General features: G+C 33.9%; 1 protein-coding gene across 1 annotated transcript; it reads right to left on the bottom strand.

Moving 5' to 3' along the window:
- Positions 1–22736: 22736 nt before the first annotated feature.
- Positions 22737–23870, bottom strand: LOC139842522 (uncharacterized). The gene has a single exon (XM_071832654.1). It carries the CDS (start codon positions 23868–23870, stop codon positions 22737–22739), a length of 1134 nt encoding a protein of 377 aa, XP_071688755.1.
- Between the last annotated feature and the right edge of the window lie 1104 nt (positions 23871–24974).

Genomic DNA, 24974 nt, shown 5'->3' with positions numbered 1-24974 from the left:
GCTATTCTGGAAAAGTCTTGGATGAACCTTCTGTAGTAACCAGCTAGTCCTAAAAACTGGCGTATGTGTTTCGGAGTTTTCGGGGTTTCCCACTTTTCAACAGTTTCTATCTTTGCCGGATCCACCTTAATACCTTCTTTGTTCACTATGTGACCGAGGAATTGAACTTCTTCCAACCAAAATGCACACTTTGAAAACTTAGCGTACAATTCTTCCTTCCTCAATACTTCTAACACCTTTTTCAAATGTTCACCGTGTTCTTGGTCATTCTTTGAGTAAATAAGTATGTCATCAATGAAAACAATGACAAATTTGTCAAGGTATGGTCCACACACTCGGTTCATAAGGTCCATGAACATAGCTGGTGCATTAGTTAAACCAAATGGCATGACCATAAAATCGTAATGACCGTAACGTGTTCTGAAAGCAGTCTTTGGAATATCATCTTCTTTCACCCGCATTTGATGATACCCGGAACGTAAGTCAATCTTTGAATAAACAGACGAGCCTTGTAGTTGATCAAATAAGTCGTCGATTCTCGGTAGTGGGTAGCGGTTCTTGATGGTAAGTTTGTTCAACTCTCGGTAGTCGATACACAACCTGAATGTACCATCTTTCTTCTTGACAAACAAAACAGGAGCTCCCCACGGTGATGTGCTTGGTCGAATGAAACCACGTTCTAAAAGTTCTTGTAATTGGCTTTGCAGTTCTTTCATCTCGCTGGGTGCGAGTCTGTAAGGATCACGAGCTATTGGTGCAGCTCCTGGTACAAGATCTATTTGAAATTCAACGGATCGATGTGGGGGTAATCCCGGTAATTCTTTCAGAAATACATCGGGAAATTCTTTTGCAATGGGAACATCATTGATGCTCTTTTCTTCAGTTTGTACTTTCTCGACGTGTGCTAGAACAGCATAGCAACCTTTTCTTATTAGTTTTTGTGCCTTCAAATTACTAATAAGATGTAGCTTCGTGTTGCCCTTTTCTCCGTACACCATTAAGGGTTTTCCTTTTTCTCGTATAATGCGAATTGCATTTTTGTAACAAACGATCTCTGCTTTCACTTCTTTCAACCAGTCCATACCGATTATCACATCAAAACTCCCTAACTTTACTAGTATCAAATCAATCTTAAATGTTTCGCTAACCAGTTTAATTTCTCGATTCTGACATATATTATCTGCTGAAATTAATTTACCATTTGCTAATTCGAGTAAAAATTTACTATCCAAAGGCGTCAATGGACAACTTAATTTAGCACAAAAATCTCTACTCATATAGCTTCTATCCGCACCCGAATCAAATAAAACGTAAGCAGATTTATTTTCAATAAGAAACTTACCCGTAACAAGCTCCGGGTCTTCTTGTGCCTCTGCCGCATTAATATTGAAAACTCTTCCGCGGCCTTGTCCATTCGTGTTCTCCTGGTTCGGGCAATTTCTAATAATGTGGCCCGGTTTTCCACATTTATAACAAACTACATTGGCATAACTTGCTCCGACACTACTTGCTCCGCCATTACTCGTTCCGACACCATTTGTTCCTTTCGTTCTATTAACCCCTGGTCCATAGACCTCACACTTCGCCGCGCTATGACCATTTCTTTTACACTTGTTGCAAAATTTGGTGCAGAACCCCGAGTGATACTTTTCACACCTTTGGCATAGCTGCTTCTGATTGTTGTTGTTGTTGCGGTTATTATTGTTGTTGGGATGATTGTTGTAGTTGCTGTTGTTGTTGTTGTTGTTGTTGTTGGGCCATTTGTTGTAGTTGCGATTGATGTTGCGATTGTTGAGATAATTGTTGCGATTATTGTTGTAATTGCTGTTGTTGTTGTATTGGTGATTCTTATCACCGTTTTCCTCCCACTTTCTTTTGACTTGCTTCACATTGGCCTCTTCAGCAGTCTGTTCTTTAATTCTTTCTTCAATCTGGTTCACTAGTTTGTGAGTCATTCTACATGCCTATTGTATGGAGGCGGGCTCGTGTGAACTTATATCTTCTTGGATTCTTTCCGGTAATCCTTTCACAAACGCGTCGATCTTCTCTTCCTCATCTTCGAATGCTCCCGAACACAATAGGCACAATTCTGTGAATCGTCTTTCGTACGTGGTAATATCAAATCCTTGGGTTCCTAACCCTCTAAGTTCTGTCTTGAGCTTATTGACCTCAGTTCTGGGACGGTACTTCTCGTTCATCAAGTGCTTGAATGCTGACCACGGTAGTGCGTACGTATCGTCTTGTCCCACTTGCTCTAGATAGGTATTCCACCATGTTAACGCAGAACCTGTGAAGGTATGCGTAGCGTACTTTACTTTGTCCTCTTCAGTACACTTACTTATGGAAAACACCGATTCGACCTTCTCGGTCCACCGTTTCAATCCGATCGGTCCTTCGGTTCCATCAAATTCCAAAGGTTTGCAGGCAGTGAATTCTTTGTAGGTGCATCCTACACGATTTCCTGTACTGCTAGATCCAAGGTTATTGTTGGTATGTAGCGCAGCCTGTACTGCGGCTATGTTTGAAGCTAGAAAAGTACGGAATTCCTCTTCATTCATATTCACGGTGTGTCGAGTAATCGGTGCCATTTCCTTCAAAATAGTCAAATGGAACAAGTTAATCATACAGAATATTAAGAGTAGTTAATAGTATTTCGTAGCATAATATGAAATCGTTTATAAAAGCTTTTTCTTCATATTAGCATTTTATAAGTTTAAATTCGGGTAGTACCTACCCGTTAAGTTCATACTTAGTAGCTAATATACAATTCAACTACTACAATTCTATATGAAAAACTGATTATAATAATATTTCGCGTTCAAACTTTTATACAATATTTTACAAACTTACAATACCGCTTATTTTACATAAAGCATGAAATATAGCACACAATAACTTTGATACAAGATAGTTGTGAAGATAATTCTAGCTAGTACACAAGTCGTTCAGCAAAGGCAATAAAGACACGTAATTCATACATCCAGAAACAAGTCATGCATTCTGGTTTTACTAGGACTACTTCCCATCCTTGGTCTTGTGGAACATAACCGTTATGGCCGTTGATAAGACAGCGTGTTGTAACGTCGTCAAAGGGACGAGGGTTACGTAATGTCCAACAGTCCCGTAACAATCTAAAAACCTCATTTCTTACCCCAATTACCGACTCCGTCACTTGTGGGAACATTTTGTTTAATAGTTGTAGGCCGATGTTCTTGTTCTCACTTTGGTGAGAAGCGAACATTACTAATCCGTAAGCATAACATGCTTCTTTATGTTGCATGTTAGCCACTTTTTCTAAATCACGAAGTCCAATATTCGGATATATTGAGTCAAAATAATTTCTTAACCCATTGCGTAAAATAGCATTTGGGTTCCCCGCAATATATGCGTCAAAGTAAACACATCGTAACTTATGGATTTTGATAATGCTAAAAACGAACATATATTTCATAGCATTATTCCTCAAGAAAGACAAGCTTTTAGTTGCAATTGTTCTATTTACAAGTGATATTCGTTTAAATAATAAAAGGTGAAGACAAAAGACAGATTCGACGAATTGAAGACGCAAACGACCAAAAAGCTCAAAAGTACAAAAGACAATCAAAGAGGTTCCAATTATTGATAAGAAGCGTCTCGAAATTACAAGAGTACAAGATTCAAAACGCAAAGTACAAGATATTAAATTGTACGCAAGGACGTTCGAAAATCCGGAACCGGGACCAGATTCAACTCTCAACGCTCGACGCAACGGACTAAAAATTATAAGTCAACTATGCACATAAATATAATATAATATTTAAATAATTCTTATAATAATTAATTATAATTATTATTAATTAACCCTAATTAGGGTATTGTTATTTTATTATTTAGTTTATTTTGTATTTTTTTTAGTTTTAATTAGTTTTATTTTGTTTTAATATATTATAAAATTGATACCTTTAAAAATAAATAATATAAAAATAATATTTTTATAAAAATTGTACTTTTTACAACTTTTTGTATATTTTTATATTTTGTCCATTTTTAATCGTTTTAGCGTAATATTTGTATTTTTAGCTCATATTTAGTTTTAAACTTAGTTTTTGCCATAGTTATTTTTATTTCTAGATTTTTAGGCTTTGCCGTAAAATTCCTTAAGTGCTTTTTCTTTAGACTAAGATTTAGGTACTCTAGAATTTTGCGACGCCTTTTTAAGTTTTAGTTTCTTTTTAAGTTATTTCCATTTGGGATTTAGTTTTTCCTGTAAGCTTTAATATTTTTAGACACCTTTTACCTATGTATCAATTATCATTCCAATTAGTAATCTCAATTTACGATTATAATTTTAAGTTAGTTGTAGTAATAAGGTTAGGTTAGTCAAGTGTTTTTAAGTTTTATAAGTTTCTTTTATTTTTCCGTCACCTTTTATTTTTCAACCATTTTTCTTTTTCGATCTTTTTCGACGAACTCTTTTTCATTCTTATTTCTCGCTATTCTAGTTTTAGGACATAGATTTTTATTCTACTTCTTATCTAAATTTCTTAAAATTACGAAAATTTATTTTAAGTGGTTAAATTGATAGACATCAAAATTTTCTGGTTCGTAGTAATAGTTGGATTTGTACGTGGACCGGGTTATTGGAGCCAAACAGTCCTCAATTATATTGAGACCAAACGAATCCTGCCCCTCTGCTGCATCTTTTGGCTATTCGAAACGTGGGCAAAATCAGAAAAGTCTATTGATTGGATAACTTATTATAATTTTTCTTTCCTTTTAAAAACTAATAGGATATTCAGTGAATGCACCGAGCAAGACGATCGCCACCTTTTGTACGTTCACCACCTGTAACTAGATCAAGACATTTAGCAAATATAACCGCCGTTGATTTTTCTTTAGAATCGTCATCCAGTCGACCAAGTACTTCAGTTCAAATTTCCGATAATCCATTTTTTGAATCCGACCTCACAATTGAGAATCCGGAGAATATTCAGGAACGGTTCGTAGATCCTGAACCATTAAACTTTCCTCCGGAACCACCAATCATTCAAACAGAGATTGTTGAGGAACGAACCATTAAATCAGAATCCTCTAGTGATTCCGATTCAACAAATTCAATTATGGAGAATCTGGAACCTTTAAGTATGGAAGACCGAATGAGAGCTAAACGCACTGGCCAAGGTCACGCAATTACTCATCCAGAAATTAATGCGCCAGATTATGAAATCAAAGGACAAATTCTACACATGGTGACTAATCAATGCCAATTTAGCGGTGCGCCGAAGGAAGATCCAAATGAACATCTACGTACCTTTAATAGGATCTGCACACTATTTAAAATTCGAGAAGTGGAGGATGAACAGATATATCTCATGTTATTTCCCTGGACTTTAAAGGGAGAAGCCAAAGATTGGTTGGAATCGTTACCTGAAGGGGCGATCGATTCATGGGACGTTTTAGTTGAAAAATTTCTTAAACAATTCTTTCCTGCATCTAAAGCCGTAAGACTTCAAGCAGAAATTGTTACGTTTACACAGAAACCGAATGAAACTCTATATGAGGCATGGACTAGATATGGAAAGTTGTTAAGAGGATGTCCGCAACATGGTTTAGACACCTGTCAAATAGTACAAATATTCTACCAAGGATGCGACATCACTACAAGGAAAGACATAGATATAGCAGCTGGTGGTTCTATTATGAAGAAAACCGAAACTGATGCTTACAAAATTATTGATAACACTGCTTCCCACTCACATGAGTGGCACCAAGAAAAAGATATCGTTAGATCATCTAAAGCAGCTAGAGCCGATTCTAGCCATGACTTAGATTCCATTTCCGCAAAGATAGATGCTGTGGAGAGACGAATGGAAAAGATGACTAAAAATATTCACTCAATACGAATTAGTTGTGAGCAGTGTGGAGGACCACATTTGACAAAAGATTGTCTCAGTATTGAATTAACAATGGAACAAAGAGAGAATATTTCATACATAAACCAAAGGCCTGGAAATAATTATCAGAATAATTATCAACCGCCAAGACCGATTTACAATCAAAACCAGAATTATAACAGAAATATTCCATACAACAACCAACAAGGTCCTAGCAATCAACAAGTATCCAATAATACTTACAATCAGCAAAGACCTAATTTTCAAAACAAACCACCACAACAAACCGATGATAAAAAGTCGAATTTAGAAGATATGATGATGAAGCTAGTTGAAACTCAAACGCAGTTTTTCACATCTCAAAAACAAACCAATGAACAAAATGCTCAAGCATTTAGAAATCAACAAGCTTCTATTCAAAATCTGGAACAAGAAGTAAGTAACCTAGCAAGGTTAATAGGTGAAAGAAAACCGGGAAGTCTACCTAGTGATACAAATGCTAACCCCCGGAATGAAACAGCTAAAGCCATTACCACAAGAAGTGGTACAACACTTAAACCACCTGAAATACCTGTAACTTCTGATGAAGCTATTCCTACTCCACAAGAACCACAACCTGATCAAGATAAGGAAAAAGAACCGGTAGTTGAAAAGGTTAATGAAGATAACACAGTTAAGGCTAAACCTTACGTTAAACCATACCAACCACCACTTCCTTACCCGAGTAAAATGAAGAAAGAGAAACTTGAAGCCGAGCAATCCAAATTTTTGGATATGTTTAAATAGATAAATGTAAATCTTCCTTTCATTGATGTGATTTCAGGAATGCCTAGATATGCTAAATTCTTGAAAGATCTAATCTCAAATAGAAAGAAAATGGAAGAACTCTCGGCTGTTACTATGAATGCTAATTGTTCAGCAGTGCTGTTGAATAAGATACCAGAAAAATTATCTGATCCAGGAAGTTTCACAATTCCATGTTTTCTGGGTAGTCTTATTTCAATAGAAGCATTGGCAGACTTAGGTGCTAGTATAAATCTAATGCCGTATTCACTATACGCTAAACTAGACCTTGGAAAATTGAAACCAACCAGAATAAGCATACAACTAGCCGATAGATCAATAAAATATCCTAGAGGGATAATGGAGAACATGCTAGTTAAAGTTGGTACTTTATTATTTCCAGTAGATTTTGTTGTTTTGGATATGGAAGAAGATTCTCAAGTTCCTCTCATATTAGGAAGACCATTCTTAAACACGGCTAAAGCAATGATAGACGTGTTCGGTAAGAAACTGACCCTAAGTATAGAGGACGAGAGTGTTACCTTTTCAGTTGATAGAGCAATGCAACAACCACAATCTGCAGATGATACATGTTATTATATTCAAACTATAGATGCACATGCAGAATTATTAGAAGAATTTCCAGAATTACAAGGAACAGGAGAATGTTCTTTAGGAGAAGGTAATGAACCAATTGATGAAGCTGAAATGTTAGCTACACTTATAGCTAATGGATATGAACCAACAACAGAAGAAATTCGAATGCTAAAAGAAGAAGACAGATATCGATACAAATCATCGATAGAATAACCTCCGAAATTAGAATTAAAGCCACTTCCAAACCATTTGGAATACGCTTATTTACATGGTGAATCTGAATTACCTGTAATAATATCGTCTTCTCTTACAGAAAATGAGAAATCACAACTCATTTCTGTGTTGAAAGCTCATAAACCAGCCATTGCATGGAAGATTCATGATATTAAAGGAATAAGTCCTTCATATTGCACACATAAAATCCTTATGGAAGAAGGTCATAAAACGTATGTGCAACGCCAAAGAAGACTAAATCCTAATATGCAAGATGTAGTTAAGAAAGAGATTATTAAACTACTAGATGCAGATTTAATTTATCCAATCTCTGATAGTCCATGGGTAAGCCTAGTTCAATGCGTGCCTAAGAAAGGTGGCATGACTGTCATTACAAATGAGAAAAATGAGCTTATTCCTACTAGGACTGTAACAGGATGGCGTGTGTGTATTGATTATAGAAAATTAAATGACGCCACCAGAAAAGATCACTTTCCCTTACCTTTCGTAGATCAAATGTTGGAAAGATTAGCCGGAAATAGTTACTATTGTTTTCTAGATGGATTTTCCGGATATTTTCAAATTCCAGTAGCACCCGAGGACCAAGAGAACTCCTTGCTATTGTCTATGCTTTTGACAAATTTCGATCATATCTCGTTCTAGCAAAAACGGTGGTCTATACCGACCATTCTGCTCTTAGATACCTATTTTCAAAACAAGATGCTAAACCAAGATTAATCCGTTGGATCTTACTCTTACAAGAGTTTGATATTGAAATCCGAGATAAAAGAGGAGCAGAAAATCTCGCCGCTGATCATCTTTCTCGTCTTGAAAATCCCGAATTAGAAGTTCTAAATGAATCGACCATACAAGACAACTTTCCTGATGAATATCTATTGAAGATAGATTATAAAGAAATTCCATGGTTTGCAGACTATGCAAACTACTTAGTTTGTGGATTCCTTGAAAAAGGATTATCGTACCAAAAACGAAAGAAATTCTTCAGTGATATAAAACACTATTTTTGGGAAGATCCACATTTGTTTAAAAGTTGTCCCGATGGAATAATACGCCGATGTGTATTTGGAGATGAAGCTAGTAAAATTTTAAACCATTGTCACACAGGACCAACAGGAGGGCATTATGGGCCTCAACTAACAGCAAGAAAAGTTTATGATGCTGGATTCTATTGGCCTACAATTTACAAAGACGCACACCTTCTTTGCAAATCCTGTGATGCTTGTCAAAGGACCGGAAAAATAAGTCAACGTGATGAAATGCCACAAAATGTCATCCAAGTATGTGAAGTATTTGACATTTGGGGTATTGACTTTATGGGTCCATTTCCAAAATCTCATAATAATCTATATATACTCGTAGCCATTGATTACGTATCTAAATGGGCGGAAGCACAAGCTCTCCCAACTAACGATGCACGAGTTGTAGTCAACTTTTTAATACGTCTTTTTACAAGGTTTGGAACACCGAAAGCTTTAATAAGTGATCAGGGTACTCATTTCTGTAATAATCAACTTGAGAAAGTTCTTAAAAGATATGGAGTAACTCATAAAATCTCCACCGCATATCATCCACAAACAAGTGGACAAGTTGAAAATACCAACCGAGCTTTAAAACGTATTCTAGAGAAAACCGTAGGATCAAATCCGAAGAAATGGTCCATTAAATTGGAGGATGCACTCTGGGCTTTTATAACAGCCTACAAAACTCCAATTGGAACCACACCTTTTAGACTTGTTTATGGAAAAGCATGTCATCTTCCAGTAGAAATTGAACACAAAGCATTTTGGGCTTTGAAGACATGTAATCTTGATTTACATGAAGCTGGACGTCTACGGTTAAGTCAACTAAACGAATTAGAAGAATTAAGACATGAAGCATACGATAATTCATTAATCTATAAAGAAAGAACGAAGAAATGGCATGATAAAAGAATCAGAAGTTCAAAAGAATTTAAAGAAGGAGACAGAGTTCTTCTTTTCAATTCACGATTCAAGCTATTTCCTGGAAAATTGAAATCAAGATGGTCTGGACCATTCATAGTCAAAAGAGTTTTCCCATACGGAACGATAGAATTGATAAATTCAAATGGGATTGAATTTAAAGTTAATGGTCACAGAGTTAAACATTACATACATGGTCCGATGGAAGTCGACAACGAAGTTAATCACAATTTCGACACCACAGCTAACTAAGTGTGGGGAGAATCAAGTCTTTAAAGGATAATATGCAATTCTGTTAGAGTTAGATTGTCTGTTTTCGTGTAGTTCTCGAAAATGGAACCCTAATGGTCTTTCCCTAGCAGACCCTAGAAAACTAGTCTTCTCCCCCCATTCTGAATTTTTATTTTTTTTAGGTTTTTACAAAATGAAGACTGCCTGTGAACTAAACCATGGTCTAATGCTACACGCTTTGATCACTAAACGTAATAATGACATATTACCGAGTGAAATAGTATCAGTACTCAGAGAAAGAATGGACGGAGTTAGAAAAGAATCCAGATGCGAAGATAATAAGTTACAATTTGGTAAAGGAAAATCAAAATCCGCAGTGAAAAGAAGAGCACGACACCTAGAACGATGTCACAAATGCGGAAAATGGTCACATGGAGGTAAATGTTCAAATAATCAAACCTATTCAAATACCGAATTTGTTACTTTATGCAGAGACGGACCGTTCATATGTTTAGAAGAAAAGACACTGAATGCTCGAGGTTACGCCTATGTAGCCATGGAAAACCAATTAAACCGACTATCTTATGAATGGGATAGATCATATAACTAAGAAATCTATTTCACAGGTAAGTCTGTACAGTTTTTATTTTTATTTTTATTTTTAACCTTTTGATAATAAACGCTAATTTGTTCGCTAAAAAGTATTAAATTGGTATTGAATAAAATTAGGTTTGGCGACCGAAATTATTGATATCATTCAAAAATTTATTACATCACTGCGAAATTTAACGTTTATTCTTAAGGTATAAATATCTTTAATCAATCAACCCAAAATATTTCAAAAATTCGTCATGAGTTAAATTAGGTCTTGGAACCGAAATTACTTTACCGAAAAGAGGGGCGCATATTTTTGATAATATTTGATTGATTAAAGTGGGATAAAAAGCCAAAAAGATTTTTAATTTTATTTTTACCATGTTTTTAAAATTAATATTTAAATCTTAAATTAATATTGTAAACTTTGTAAAATCAATATTTTTAAAATTGTAAATATTTGAAAAATTAATATAAGTTTGCTGTGAATTTATAATATGAATTTTTAAATTAAGTTTGGTGTGAATTTTTAATTTTTAAAATATGAATTTTTAATTTTATGCATTTCAAATTTTAAGTTTGGTGTGAATTTTTAATATTAATTTTGAATTTTATATTTAAGTTGTGTGAATTTAAAAACAAAAATTTACTTTATCTCATTAAGTTAAAAATATGATTTTTAAAATTCGTCGTAAGTTGAAGACTAGGTCTTTGAACCGAAATTGCTTTACCCGAGGGAGGGACGAGAACTTTTATTATCATTATTTTTAATCTTATTGAATTAAAGTATACCAAAAACATAATAAAAAAAAAAAAAAAAACCAAAAATCTTAGCTTTTAAAACAATCGCTACAAAAAGACAAATTTTAAAATTTTGTCGAGGGACGGACTAGGACATCGATCCGAAACGACCTCGTCCTAAATAACAAGGGAAACAAAATTTTAAAATTAATTACTTAATTGTTTTATAAGTTAAAGATTATAAAAAAAAATAGCAAACTCCGCGACTCGCGGAGTTTGAAGTGTCCAAACACCGCGAGTCGCGGGAGGACCGAAAATCAGAAAAAAAAAATAAAAAGAGCTGAACGATCAGTCTCAGTCCACACAACCCAAAACTCAAAAACACAGCGAAATAACACTCGAAAAAACCCCCAAAAACACCCCCAAAATCACAATTTTTAACCGTTAATCATCAAATCTTTTACTAAAATCATGTTGAGAAGGATGCTATCTAGGAATTACTCAAGAAAAACGGTAAATTTCTACACCTAAACACCATTTAATCTGAAATTAGTGTTCTTGAGCAATTTTTTCCCAATTTGATTTTGATGCTTTTTAGTGTAATTAGGCTTAAATTGTTTATGTATTATGCTTGTATAACCTAGATTGATGCTATTTAACATGATTAGAAGCCTTAAACTTCAAATTTTGAGTAATCTAGGGTTTGTGTTCTTGAGCAAATTTGGGGCTTTTTGATATAAACAGGTTATGGCCGATTTTTGTCATGAATTGTTGCTAAATTAAGTAGTGTAACATGTCTAGGTAGTTAAATGATCCAAACTTTGAGCCTAAACATGATTTTGAGAATTAAAGTGGACTTTTTCAAGTCTAAAATTCATGAACTTGATTTTTGAAAGATAATGCCATTTGAAACTTGTTTAATTGCTAGTAATGATTATTTTGACATGTTATTTGAGTTGAATGCTTATGAACTTGGCGAACATTTTCGTATATGCTTATTTGAAAAAGTGTAGATTTGATAAAAATGTGAAAATGAGCTTAAGTTTGATATAAATTGATCATGTCATTGTAATTATTTTGATTGATGATTTTGCTGACACTAATGCATATTTGGATGCACAAAAATTGTGTTTGATGTGCTTTGCAGACTGAAAGGGGTGAATCTTCATCCCAAGCTCGCAATGCTCCTGCTGAGAATGCGGAACAACAGGAGGTGGATAACTACTACAAGCAGGATATACCTCATCCGGTCATGACATTTTCTTATATGCACTTGGAAGAGTTGCACCCGAACCTGAGATTTGACAGACTTTGGATAGATTATCCAAAATACCAAAGAGGTTTGCATACTCTTCATTCTAAGGTTGTTGAGGTACCGAGGGTCATAGAATAGGGACCCTTAGAAGCTGTAGAATTGGCCGGGCCAATTAGGGAATTACTTGTACAGAGGTATGGTAATTCTACTTTTAATGACTAGGTATGTTTATTCACCATGCGTAGACCTGTATATAAAGTATGGTGTGAAGAATTGTTATGTAGTATAGAGTTGAATGATCGAGTAGCTAGTTTAACCGATCGTTCTTTTATTAGATTTTTGTTAGGCGGTTCGATGCGCCACATGTCTTTACTAGACATGGCTCAGGCTTTACGTATATATACGCCTGAGGAGTTAGCATCTGCCGATTGTAGAGGGTTGATACTAAACGGTAGGAAGATAGATGAAAATTTTGATACACACGGTGTGTGGAGTCAAATGACAAGCCATCACCGTTTCAAAGGGGGAAATTACTCATATTTGGATATAGATAGAGCCGAATTAAGAGTGATTCATAGGTTTTTAGCTAATTCGATTACACAAAGAGGTAAGAACAAGGAAAAGGTAAATGAACAGGATTTGTTTTACCATATGTGTATTCGAGACCCACAAAGCGCTGTAAGTATACCTTATTGTGTGGGTTATTATTTATCAGCTATGGTTAGGGGGATGCGACCGCATAGCATAATAGGAGGTGGTATTTTTATTACTTTGATTGGTGAATATCTCGGTGTGGATATAAGTCGGGGGGATTATTAGTAGAAGAGCCAGAACCCCGCGATACTATAGGTTTAAATGTATACCATGGTGCGAAAGTTTTGAAGAGGCGAAATAACGCCGCAGTACAATACCATGGTAGACATCCACAGGTTGAGAGAAACCAACAGCAAGGTAATGTAGGGGGGAAATGAGATGCAAGACATGCAAAGGTTTATAGCTTCACAGGAGTACGAAAATGCTAGACAGAAAGCATTTGAAGATTGGCAAGTTCATCAGAACCAAATCATAGCTCATTGCCAACATATAGGTAGAAACTATATTCCTACACCGAAACCCATCTTCCCTCCCTGGTCTATAAAGATGCAACCACCGTATCCTACGTATAACCCTGCCGAAGCATTCTATAGCACCTATGGTTATGCCTGGAACCCCTATTGGTACCAGTATCATCCCTAGTCTACTTAGTTTTATTTATTTTGTAATTTGTAATGATTGATACGTTTAATACTTTTGTTAATATTGTAATAGTTTTTATAATTGTCTAACTTTTATTCTTAGATTTTAATAATTTTTGAATGTGGGGTAATATACCAAACTTCAAAAATATGTATATATGTTTGCAGTTTATCTTATGTACATAACAGGGTAAAACAACGCATTTTCAAAGACTGGCATTAAGTTCAGCAAAAGCAACTAATTTTGACGACAAGATGCAAAATATATGTGAAATAACAACAAGACGGAATGAACAAATGATGTGCACCATTTATCATTCAGCAAACAAACGCCAATATATTTGGAAACTTTGGTAAAAATTTAATCATTTTCACACAAATCACCCTCAATAATTTAAATTATTACTAATTTCTTGCAAATGAGGGCATTGCAAGATCTTAAGTGTGGGAAGGGGTTAGATTCTTTCGGATTTTAAAATTTTTACTTTATACACTTGGTTATCATTAAAAATACTAGTAAAGCAGTAGTTGTATTAGAATCTAGTGCTCTCTGATAATAAAGAACAGCCCTAGTCTTATATACTGACTACCCAATTCTAGTAAAAATTTTCAAAATTTTCAATTAAATGAACTCAAAATCATGTTTATACATATTTATGAACGATAAAACTAGGTTTTAACACCGAAATTATTGTTACCTCGGAAAGGACATAAATTGAGAAACAAACCAAAATGTTAAAATTCATTTAAAATGGAATAGAGGACGATAAAAAGGAAAATAAAAGCCAAGTGTGGGAAAATTTACCAAGTTATTTTAAACATATGTCACATATATCTATAACAAATAACTGAAAATACTGTTGCTTTGGACTAAACTAAACTGTTTTACCCGATGAAAGAAAAGAAGAGATGAATCTACACGATGAATCAATTCCATCATTAAAAGGAAGTAAAGTCTTCCGAAAAAGACACACGCTTCTTGATTTAGGTCATGAAGTTGTCGTCCAGACCAGCTGTAGGTTGACGAAAAATCCAGAAAAGTCATCACTAAAATCAGCAGGAAATCCACGGACCTCAGCATTAAACAGGGTCACCAAGTGGTCAGATTTATCCTAACCATGAGAAGGACTTATCTCATACAATGGGGGGGCACCATGCAAATTAGCTGGATAAGACTAATGAATCAGATCCCCAGAAAGGATAATCTCCTTAAAGATTAAAAATCAGCTTCTAAGACTGATATTACTCAATCCTTGAGATTGACCTTAAAGATTGAGAATTACAAACTCATGGAATTCGATGATATCTAAACTCGAGCTTAAACGAGAAAATATTTTGATCAAAATTACAAACCGATTTGTTTTCTGAAAACCCTATTTTCAATGCGTTCATTACCATTGAACGTAAAATCCTAGGAATTCACCTGGAATTCATTAGGTCACCTGAACCAAATCGGGTATCAACCGTAAGAACGGTGGTTGCATAGTGGTCAAAGACAGGACCTTGTGCCATACCGAAAAATTATAAGGGTGAGCTTTACTATTGCTCCTACCAAGGATAGTAATTGCGTCCGACACGTTATAGACCATAATTAAAAGCATGTCAGGGGACATTGCCTTAACAGTTGCTTGTTCAACGCTTTCCTTTACAACCTGACGGTAGTTTACCGAAAGGTAATATACGGGACAAGTAAACTGGATGTGTTGCTTTTCAAATACAAGGTTAGCAAGTGGGTGACACAAAACCATAAGTTTTGAGCTAAAATTATCAAATCTGAAACCCACCAAACCCACAAAAATATTTTGCAAACACCGGTAAAGGGTTATTCCGGAAAACTTATCTAGGGTAAAAACTAGATTTAATTTTCAAAAGATCAAATGTTTTCATAAAGATCCAATTTCCTTAATGGATCTAAATTTTTATAGTCATGTGGGACTGTAAACCATATCGTTACTACCATTGTTTATACCGCCGTATAGAAAATCACTGATGTACAAAGTGTGAAGAATAAAGAAGTGATTCTAGTATTTCAAGACGATATTGCTTGAGGACAAGCAACGCTCAAGTGTGAGAATATTTGATAATGCTAAAAACGAACATATATTTGATAGCATTATTCCTCAAGAAAGACAAGCTTTTAGTTGCAATTGTTCTATTTACAAGTGATATTCGTTTAAATAATAAAAGGTGAAGACAAAAGACATATTCGACGAATTGAAGACGCAAACGACCAAAAAGCTCAAAAGTACAAAAGACAATCAAAGAGGTTCCAATTATTGATAAGAAACGTCTCGAAATTACAAGAGTACAAGATTCAAAACGCAAAGTACAAGATATTAAATTGTACGCAAGGACGTTCGAAAATCCAGAACCGGGACCAGAGTCAACTCTCAACGCTCGACGCAACGGACTAAAAATTACAAGTCAACTATGCACATAAATATAATATAATATTTAAATAATTCTTATAATTATTTAATATATTATATTTATTTAAAACCGTCGGTAAACAAAGAGCCAAACTCCTCTGAGCTGTAAAAGCAAACTCCGCGACTCGCGGAGTTTGAAGGCCAAAAAGGCCGCGAGTCGCGGAACCCCAATTTCAGAAACTCCCTATAAAGCTCGCGCATTCTGATCGTAAAAATCATCTTTTTCTTCTCCTCATTCATACGTAAAATATATATATATATTTATAATTTATATTTTAATTTTAATTATAATTCTAATAATAAGGGTATGTTAGCGAATGTTGTAAGGGTGTAAGTCGAAATTCTGTCCGTGTAACGCTACGCTATTTTTAATCATTGTAAGTTATGTTCAACCTTTTTAATTTAATGTCTCGTAGCTAAGTTATTATTATGCTTATTTAAAATGAAGTAATCATGATGTTGGGCTAATTACTAAAATTGGGTAATTGGGCTTTGTACCATAATTGGGGTTTGGACAAAAGAACGACACTTGTGGAAATTAGACTATGAGCTATTAATGGGCTTTATATTTGTTTAACTAAATGATAGTTTGTTAATGTTAATATAAAGATTTACAATTGGGCGTCCCTATAAATTACCATATACACTCAATCGGACACGATGGGCGGGGTATTTATATGTACGAATAATCGTTCATTTAACCGGACACGGGAATGGATTAATAGTCACTAGAATAATTAAAACAGGGGTGAAATTATGTACAAGGACACTTGGTATAATTGATAAAAAAAATATTAAAACCTTGGGTTACACTCAGTCGACATCCTGGTGTAATTATTAAACAAAGTATTAAAATCTTGTTACAGTTTAAGTCCCCAATTAGTTGGAATATTTAACTTCGGGTATAAGGATAATTTGACGAGGACACTCGCACTTTATATTTATGACTGATGGACTATTATGGACAAAAATCAGACGGACATATTAAATAATCCAGGACAAAGGACAATTAACCCATGGGCATAAAACTAAAATCAACACGTCAAACATCATGATTATGTAAGTTTAAATAAGCATAATTCTTTTATTTCATATTTAATTTCCTTTATTTTATATTTAATTGCACTTCTAATTATCACATTTTTATTGTTATTGTATTTAATTGCACTTTTAATTATCGTACTTTTTAATTATCGCAAGTTTATTTTATCGCATTCTTATTATTCGCAATTTCATTATCGTTATTTACTTTACGCTTTAATTTAAGTCTTGTATTTATTTTTAATATTTTACATTTGGTTTTAACTGCGACTAAAGTTTTAAAATCGACAAACCGGTCATTAAACGGTAAAAACTCCCCTTTATAATAATAATATTACTTATATATATATTTGTATTTTTATAAAAGTAAACTAATATAGCGTTAAGCTTTGTTTAAAAAGATTCCCTGTGGAACGAACCGGACTTACTAAAAACTACACTACTGTACGATTAGGTACACTGCCTATAAGTGTTGTAGCAAGGTTTAAGTATATCCATTCTCTAAATAAATAAATATCTTGTGTAAAATTGTATCGTATTTAATAGTTTTTCCTGTAAAAATTAATAACTATTTTATATACACCTCGCGAAACATCAGATTTCCCAATGTGATATCCCCCATCTTTCGAACGAAAGCCTTTTATAAACCAAGGCATTCTTGGAACGTTCTTCGAATGTCTTACAAACTGATCTCGCCTTAAATAGTTGTGCCGAAGAATTCTGACCGACTCTAGACAAGATTTCATCAATCATGTCTCCGGGTAGGTCTCTTAAAATATTGGGTTGTCTATCCATTTTGTGTTTTTATACTGTAAAATAGACAAGAGTTAGATTCATAAAAAAAAATACTTATTAATACAAGCAATTTTTACATATATCATAAAGCATAAGCACACTATATTACATATATTACACCACACGAATACAACTATCTTATTCCGACTCGCTTGTTTCTTCTTCTTCGGTTTTGGTTCGTTTTGCCAAGTTTCTAGGGATATATGATGTTCCCCTAATACGAGCCGTCGTTTTCCACATTGGTTTAGAAAAACCTGGTGGTTTAGAGGTTCCCGGGTCATTGTTACAACTTAAGGACTTCGGGGGTTGACGATACATATAAAGTTCATCGGGGTTGGAATTAGATTTCTCTATTTTTATGCCCTTTCCCTTTTTATTTTCTTTCGCCTTTTTAAATGCAGTTGGGGTAATTTCTATAACATCATCAGAATTCTCGTCAGAATCCGATTCATCGGAGAATTGGTAATCCTCCCAATATTTTGCTTCCTTCGCGGAAACACCATTGACCATAATTAACCTTGGTCGGTTGGTTGAGGATTTTCTTTTACTCAACCGTTTTATTATTTCCCCCACCGGTTCTATTTCTTCATCCGGTTCCGATTCTTCTTCCGGTTCCGATTCTTCTTCTGGTTTCGACTCTTCTTCCGGTTCCTCTTCGGGAACTTGTGAATCAGTCCACGAATCATTCCAATTTACATTTGACTCTTCATTATTATTAGGTGAGTCAATGGAACTTGTTCTAGAGGTAGACATCTATAACATAATATCAAACGCGTTAAGAGATTAATATATCACATAATATTCACATGTTAAAAATATATAGTTTCCAACAAAATTTGTTAAGCAATCATTTTTCAAGTAAACACGGTCGAAGTCCAGACTCACTAATGCATCCTAACAAACTCGATAAGACACACTAATGCAAAATTCTGGTTCTCTAAGACCAACGCTCGGATACCAACTGAAATGTCCCGTTCTTATTGATTAAAAACGTTCCATATTAATTGATTTCGTTGCGAGGTTTTGACCTCTATATGAGACGTTTTTCAAAGACTGCATTCATTTTTAAAACAAACCATAACCTTTATTTCATAAATAAAGGTTTAAAAAGCTTTACGTAGATTATCAAATAATGATAATCTAAAATATCCTATTTACACACGACCATTACATAATGGTTTACAATACAAATATGTTACATCGAAATCAGTTTCTTGAATGCAGTTTTTACACAGTATCATACAAACATGGACTCCAAATCTTGTCCTTATTTTAGTATGCAACAGCGGAAGCTCTTAGTATTCATTTGAGAATAAACATGCTTTAAACGTCAACAAAAATGTTGGTGAGTTATAGGTTTAACCTATATATATCAAATTGTAACAATAGACCACAAGATTTCATATTTCAATATACATCCCATACATAGAGATAAAAATCATTCATATGGTGAACACCTGGTAACCGACATTAACAAGATGCATATATAAGAATATCCCCATCATTCCGGGACACCCTTCGGATATGATATAAATTTCGAAGTACTAAAGCATCCGATACTTTAGATGGGGTTTGTTAGGCCCAATAGATCTATCTTTAGGATTCGCGTCAATTAGGGTGTCTGTTCCCTAATTCTTAGATTACCAGACTTAATAAAAAGGGGCATATTCGATTTCGATAATTCAACCATAGAATGTAGTTTCACGTACTTGTGTCTATTTTGTAAATCATTTATAAAACCTGCATGTATTCTCATCCCAAAAATATTAGATTTTAAAAGTGGGACTATAACTCACTTTCACATATTTTTACTTCGTCGAGAAGTAAGACTTGGCCACTGTTGATTCACGAACCTATAACAATATATACATGTATATTAAAGTATGTTCAAAATATATTTACAACACTTTTAATATATTTTGATGTTTTAAGTTTATTAAGTCAGCTGTCCTCGTTAGTAACCTACAACTAGTTGTCCACAGTTAGATGTACAGAAATAAATCGATAAATATTATCTTGAATCAATCCACGACCCAGTGGATACGTATCTCAGTATTGATCACAACTCAAACTATATATATTTTGGAATCAACCTCAACCCTGTATAGCTAACTCCAACATTCACATATAGAGTGTCTATGGTTGTTCCGAAATATATATAGATGTGTCGACATGATAGGTCGAAACATTGTATACGTGTCTATGGTATCTCAAGATTACATAATATACAATACAAGTTGATTAAGTTATGGTTGGAATAGATTTGTTACCAATTTTCACGTAGCTAAAATGAGAAAAATTATCCAATCTTGTTTTACCCATAACTTCTTCATTTTAAATCCGTTTTGAGTGAATCAAATTGCTATGGTTTCATATTGAACTCTATTTTATGAATATAAACAGAAAAAGTATAGGTTTATAGTCGTAAAAATAAGTTACAAGTCGTTTTTGTAAAGGTAGTCATTTCAGTCGAAAGAACGACGTCTAGATGACCATTTTAGAAAACATACTTCCACTTTGAGTTTAACCATAATTTTTGGATATAGTTTTATGTTCATAATAAAAATCATTTTCTCAGAATAACAACTTTTAAATCAAAGTTTATCATAGTTTTTAATTAACTAACCCAAAACAGCCCGCGGTGTTACTACGACGGCGTAAATCCGGTTTTACAGTGTTTTTCGTGTTTCCAGGTTTTAAATCATTAAGTTAGCATATCATATAGATATAGAACATGTGTTTAGTTAATTTTAAAAGTCAATTTAGAAGGATTAACTTTTGTTTGCGAACAAGTTTAGAATTAACTAAACTATATTCTAGTGATTACGAGTTTAAACCTTCGAATAAGATAGTTTTATATATATGAATCGAATGATGTTATGAACATCATTACTACCTCAAGTTTAGTAGGTAAACCTACTGGAAGTGACAAGAAATGATCTAGCTTCAAAGGATCTTGGATGGCTTGAAAGTTCTTGAAGTAGGATCATGACACAAAAAACAAGTTCAAGTAAGATTTTTACTCGAATTAAGATAGTTTATAGTTATAGAAATTGAATCAAAGTTTGAATATGAATATTACCTTGAATAAGAAAGATAACCTACTGTATATAACAAAGGTTTCTTGATCTTAGATGATTACTTGGAATGGATTAGAAAGCTTGGAAGTAAATTAGTAAACTTGAAGGGATTTTTGAAGTGTTCTTGAAGTGTTCTTCCTATGATGATTATAGCTTGATTCTTGAAGTGATTTTTGATGAAGATGATGATTAACTACTGGAAAAATACGTTCATAATAGTGTGTGTGTGTTGAGAGAGAATTAGAAAGAGAATTGGAAGTGAAATGGAGTGAATGATGAGTGGTAATTGGTGAGTGGTGAGTGGGGTTAAAAGGAGTTCTAGTTAGTTGACTAGCTCATGGTAGAAGTTAAAATTGATTAGTCATACATGACATAATCAAGAGTGGAATCCCATGCTAGTTCCTATTGGTATATACCCATAGTAAGTACGTTTTGAAGCTGTGTATAATACGGGTAAGAATACGACTAGAATTCTTGATGAAAGAAAAGAATGGGAAAGTAACTGTAACCATTTTCGTTAAGTATGAGTGTTTTGATATATGTCTTAAAGTCTTCCAAAAGTATTGTAATACATCTAAATACACTACATGTATATACATTTTAACTGAGTCGTTAAGTCATCGTTAGTCATTACATGTAAGTGTTGTTTTGAAACCTTTAAGTTAACGATCTCAATTAATGTTGTTAACCCATTGTTTATTATATCTAATGAGATGTTAAATTATTATATTATCATGATATTATGATATATTAATATATCTTAATATGATATATATACATTTAAATGTCGTTACAACGATAATCGTTACATATATGTCTCGTTTCGAAATCCTTAAGTTAGTAGTCTTGTTTATATGTATATAACTCATTGTTAATATACTTATGGAGATACTTACTTATCATAATCTCATGTTAACCATATGTATATCCATATATATATCGTCATGTCATTTTTACAAGTTTTAACGTTCGTGAATCGTCGGTCAACTTGGATGGTCAATTGTCTATATGAAACATATTTCAATTAATCAAGTCTTAACAAGTTTGATTGCTTAACATGTTGGAAATATTTAATCATGTAAATATCAATCTCAATTAATATATATAAACATGGAAAAGTTCGGGTCACTACATAATCCACGAACGTCGCCACCAAAGATTACATCACCTCCATATTTTGTGAAGAATTCCTTATTGCCCATCATGTGTGTTGTACATCCGCTATCAATAATCCAATCGTCTTCTTGTACAACACCATTAAGGCAAACCTATATTTTGTTAATTAATAACTTTGGTACCCAATGTTTTTAGTGTGCGGATTCCTTTTGTGTTGAGACTTAGTTTCAATTACTTTTCCTTTGAATTTTTGTAATTGATGGTACATCCTTTTCAAAGGATTTCTTTCATGAGTTTTGAATGTTTTGACTTCTTTTTTCATAGGACCCATTTTAGAAATAACCGGTTTGTTTTTCTTAGATGTTTTGCCTACCTTTGGTTTTTCTTTGATGAAAACATTTGGTTGAATTTTCTTGGTTGATTCTTTTACCTTTGGTTTTTCTTTGAAAAAAACAATTGGTTGGTTTTTAAGAGTTTCAACTTCAAAGAGTTTTTCTTCATAACCCAACCCTCGTTTGTTATTACCCGTCCTTTAAGCTCTTAAGATTTCATCTAATATTTTTTCACTATCATCATATTTTGAAAACTTAATTTTTTCCTCGAGTAACATGATCCTTTTGTTTAGTTGTTGATTTTCGTATCTTAGATCTTCACAAGCTAAGCACTCTTGCATATTTAAAATTCTTTCTTTAAGTTGTCGAATTTCTACCTTAAGTGAATTATTTTCCCTTTTTATATTAGTATTATCATTGCTAATATTACTATTTAACATGCAAATTTTAACGAAATTGTCTATGTTAAATTCAAAAGGTTTGGAGATACCTCACTCTTGGTTTGACCAACCAAGCACGTTTCTTTATTGTCCTCAGAGTTTAAGCTTTCGATTGCCATGAGACATGCTTCCTTCTCTTCATCTTGAGTTTCTTCTTCCTCATCATCCCATGCTCCTCCAAGAAAAGCTTTTTCATTCTTCCTCTTGGGACATTCACTTATCAAGTGATTTGGATCACCAGACCCGAAACACTTTCTTACAAACTTCTTTTTGGGTTCAAATGGAGCTTTTCTTGAGTCCATTGGAGCACGAACGTTATTTCCCGGTCTCCGATAAAACTTCTTAAATGATCGAACAATAAATGCAAGTTGTTCACTATCATTTAGAATGTCATCATCATCATCGTCGTACTCACACTCTTCATTTGCTTTGGCTTTCAAAGCAATTGACTTGAACTTTTCTTTCTTGATCTTATCCGCTTCTTCATCTTTTTCCAAGATGACCTCATGGACTTTAAGATTTCCCATGAGTTCATCAAGGGTTAGTTTCTCTAGATCCTTTGATTCATCTATGGCCGTTACTTTGGGTCTCCATTTTGAGGGCAAGGCTCTTAGAAACTTTCGAACATATTGCTTGTTTGTATACATAGTACCTAAAGCTTTTAGACTTGAACAAGTATTGTTAAATCTAGCATAAGCACTATCAATTTTCTCATTATCTAAAATAGCAAATTGTTCATATTGAGCTATAAGTAATTCTGTTTTGTTTTCTATCACTTGTGAATTTCCTTGATGGGTGATAATAATACTATCCCAAATTTCTTTAGCCGTATCAAGCATAAAAACTCTTTCATATTCTTTCCTAGGCAAAGCGTTGAATAAAACTAGTTTGGCTTGATAGTTTTTACTTACACATTCTTTATGTTCCTTAGACCAATTTTCTTCGGGTACTATTGTCCTAGTTTTTCTATCATCATTTAACGTAGTCGGGACATAGTTTCCTTTAGTTATTATGTTCCAAAAGTCTATATCTTTAGCACAAACATAAGTTTCAAATCTTTGCTTCCAATAGCAAAATCCTTCACTCTCAAGTAGTGGAGGCCTTTGCATGAAGCAACCTTCACTATAGTTCAAGTTCTCAAATTTTTGTTCCATGATCTTTAACTCTATGGTTTGCAAAAATTCATTTTAATTCTTAAAATTATAGTTTTAGCAAAACGTTTAGAGCTACCGCTCTGATACCAATTGTAAGTAACTAAGGGGGGGTGAATAGTTACTTAAGTTAATTTTAACATTTTTGAAAAATTCTTCGATGATTTAGAACTTGAAGTTACTATAGTGTGATTTGAAGTGTTTGTTCACAAATAATAAAAGTAAAGGTAAGGAATAAGAGAACAAACACAAGATTTATAGTGGTTCGGGAGATGTTAACTAATCTCCTTAATCCACTCCTCAATTCTAAGAACTGAGAATTTTCTTCACTATGATGCGCCAATCCCGGCGGAGAATCCGGATACAACATTAGACCTTCGATAAGCCGCTACTTATGATCCCTAACGTCCCTTCGAGGAATACACAAATACACAATGCTCTTATCACAAGACTTCTAATGCTCTAGTCCTAGTGAAATCACCACTATCTTCTAAGTCCCTTTAAGAAGATAGTTTGTAAGTTAGCTTACACTTAAGCTCACTATGACCCTTGCTTGAATCACTCTTAAAGAATACAAAAATATTAAAGACTTGAATGAAATCAGAGAATATATGAAAGTTTGAATGCAAATGGTGAGTTTTCCAAATGCACAAAGCTTGGCTTTTATAGGAGAGAGAAATCTCCCAGAGCTTCGTGCGGCTCACACTGCGGTCGACCGTAGCTTAGCCGCGCTCATTCTGACTTCTGATTTTCTATCTGTTTGTGTCCTTTGATTTTGTAACTTTCCCTTATTAGTTGGCTACAATAAGAGGCCAAGAACATCTGAGATCAACCTCCATTACTTCTTTGGTTTTGGACATAAGTGGGGATGTTGACATGTGCTAGCTTTTGTGAAAACTCTTCACATTTTGACCATTTGTCATCGATAACAAATGAGGTAATTTCAGATTTTTTGTCTTTATGACCATTAGCTTCCAAATCATGCTTAGCTAGCCTTTTAAACACTTGTCTTCTAGTTGATTATGGTGTGGGTAATGTAACATCCCGCATTTTTCCCGTTAACTTATTTTAATGCCCGTCTTTTTATTTTAATAATATCGTTCGTAT

Source organism: Rutidosis leptorrhynchoides, chromosome 4 (genome assembly GCF_046630445.1).
Source record: "Rutidosis leptorrhynchoides isolate AG116_Rl617_1_P2 chromosome 4, CSIRO_AGI_Rlap_v1, whole genome shotgun sequence".
NCBI classification, from domain to species: Eukaryota; Viridiplantae; Streptophyta; class Magnoliopsida; order Asterales; family Asteraceae; genus Rutidosis; species Rutidosis leptorrhynchoides.
Note: the sequence above shows the minus strand (reverse complement) of the source record. Positions and strands in the feature narration are given on the sequence as shown.

Bases quoted from the DNA above. Each gene is read 5' to 3' on its own strand.
- LOC139842522 (XM_071832654.1), bottom strand. From the start codon at position 23,870: ATGGAACAAAAATTTGAGAACTTGAACTATAGTGAAGGTTGCTTCATG.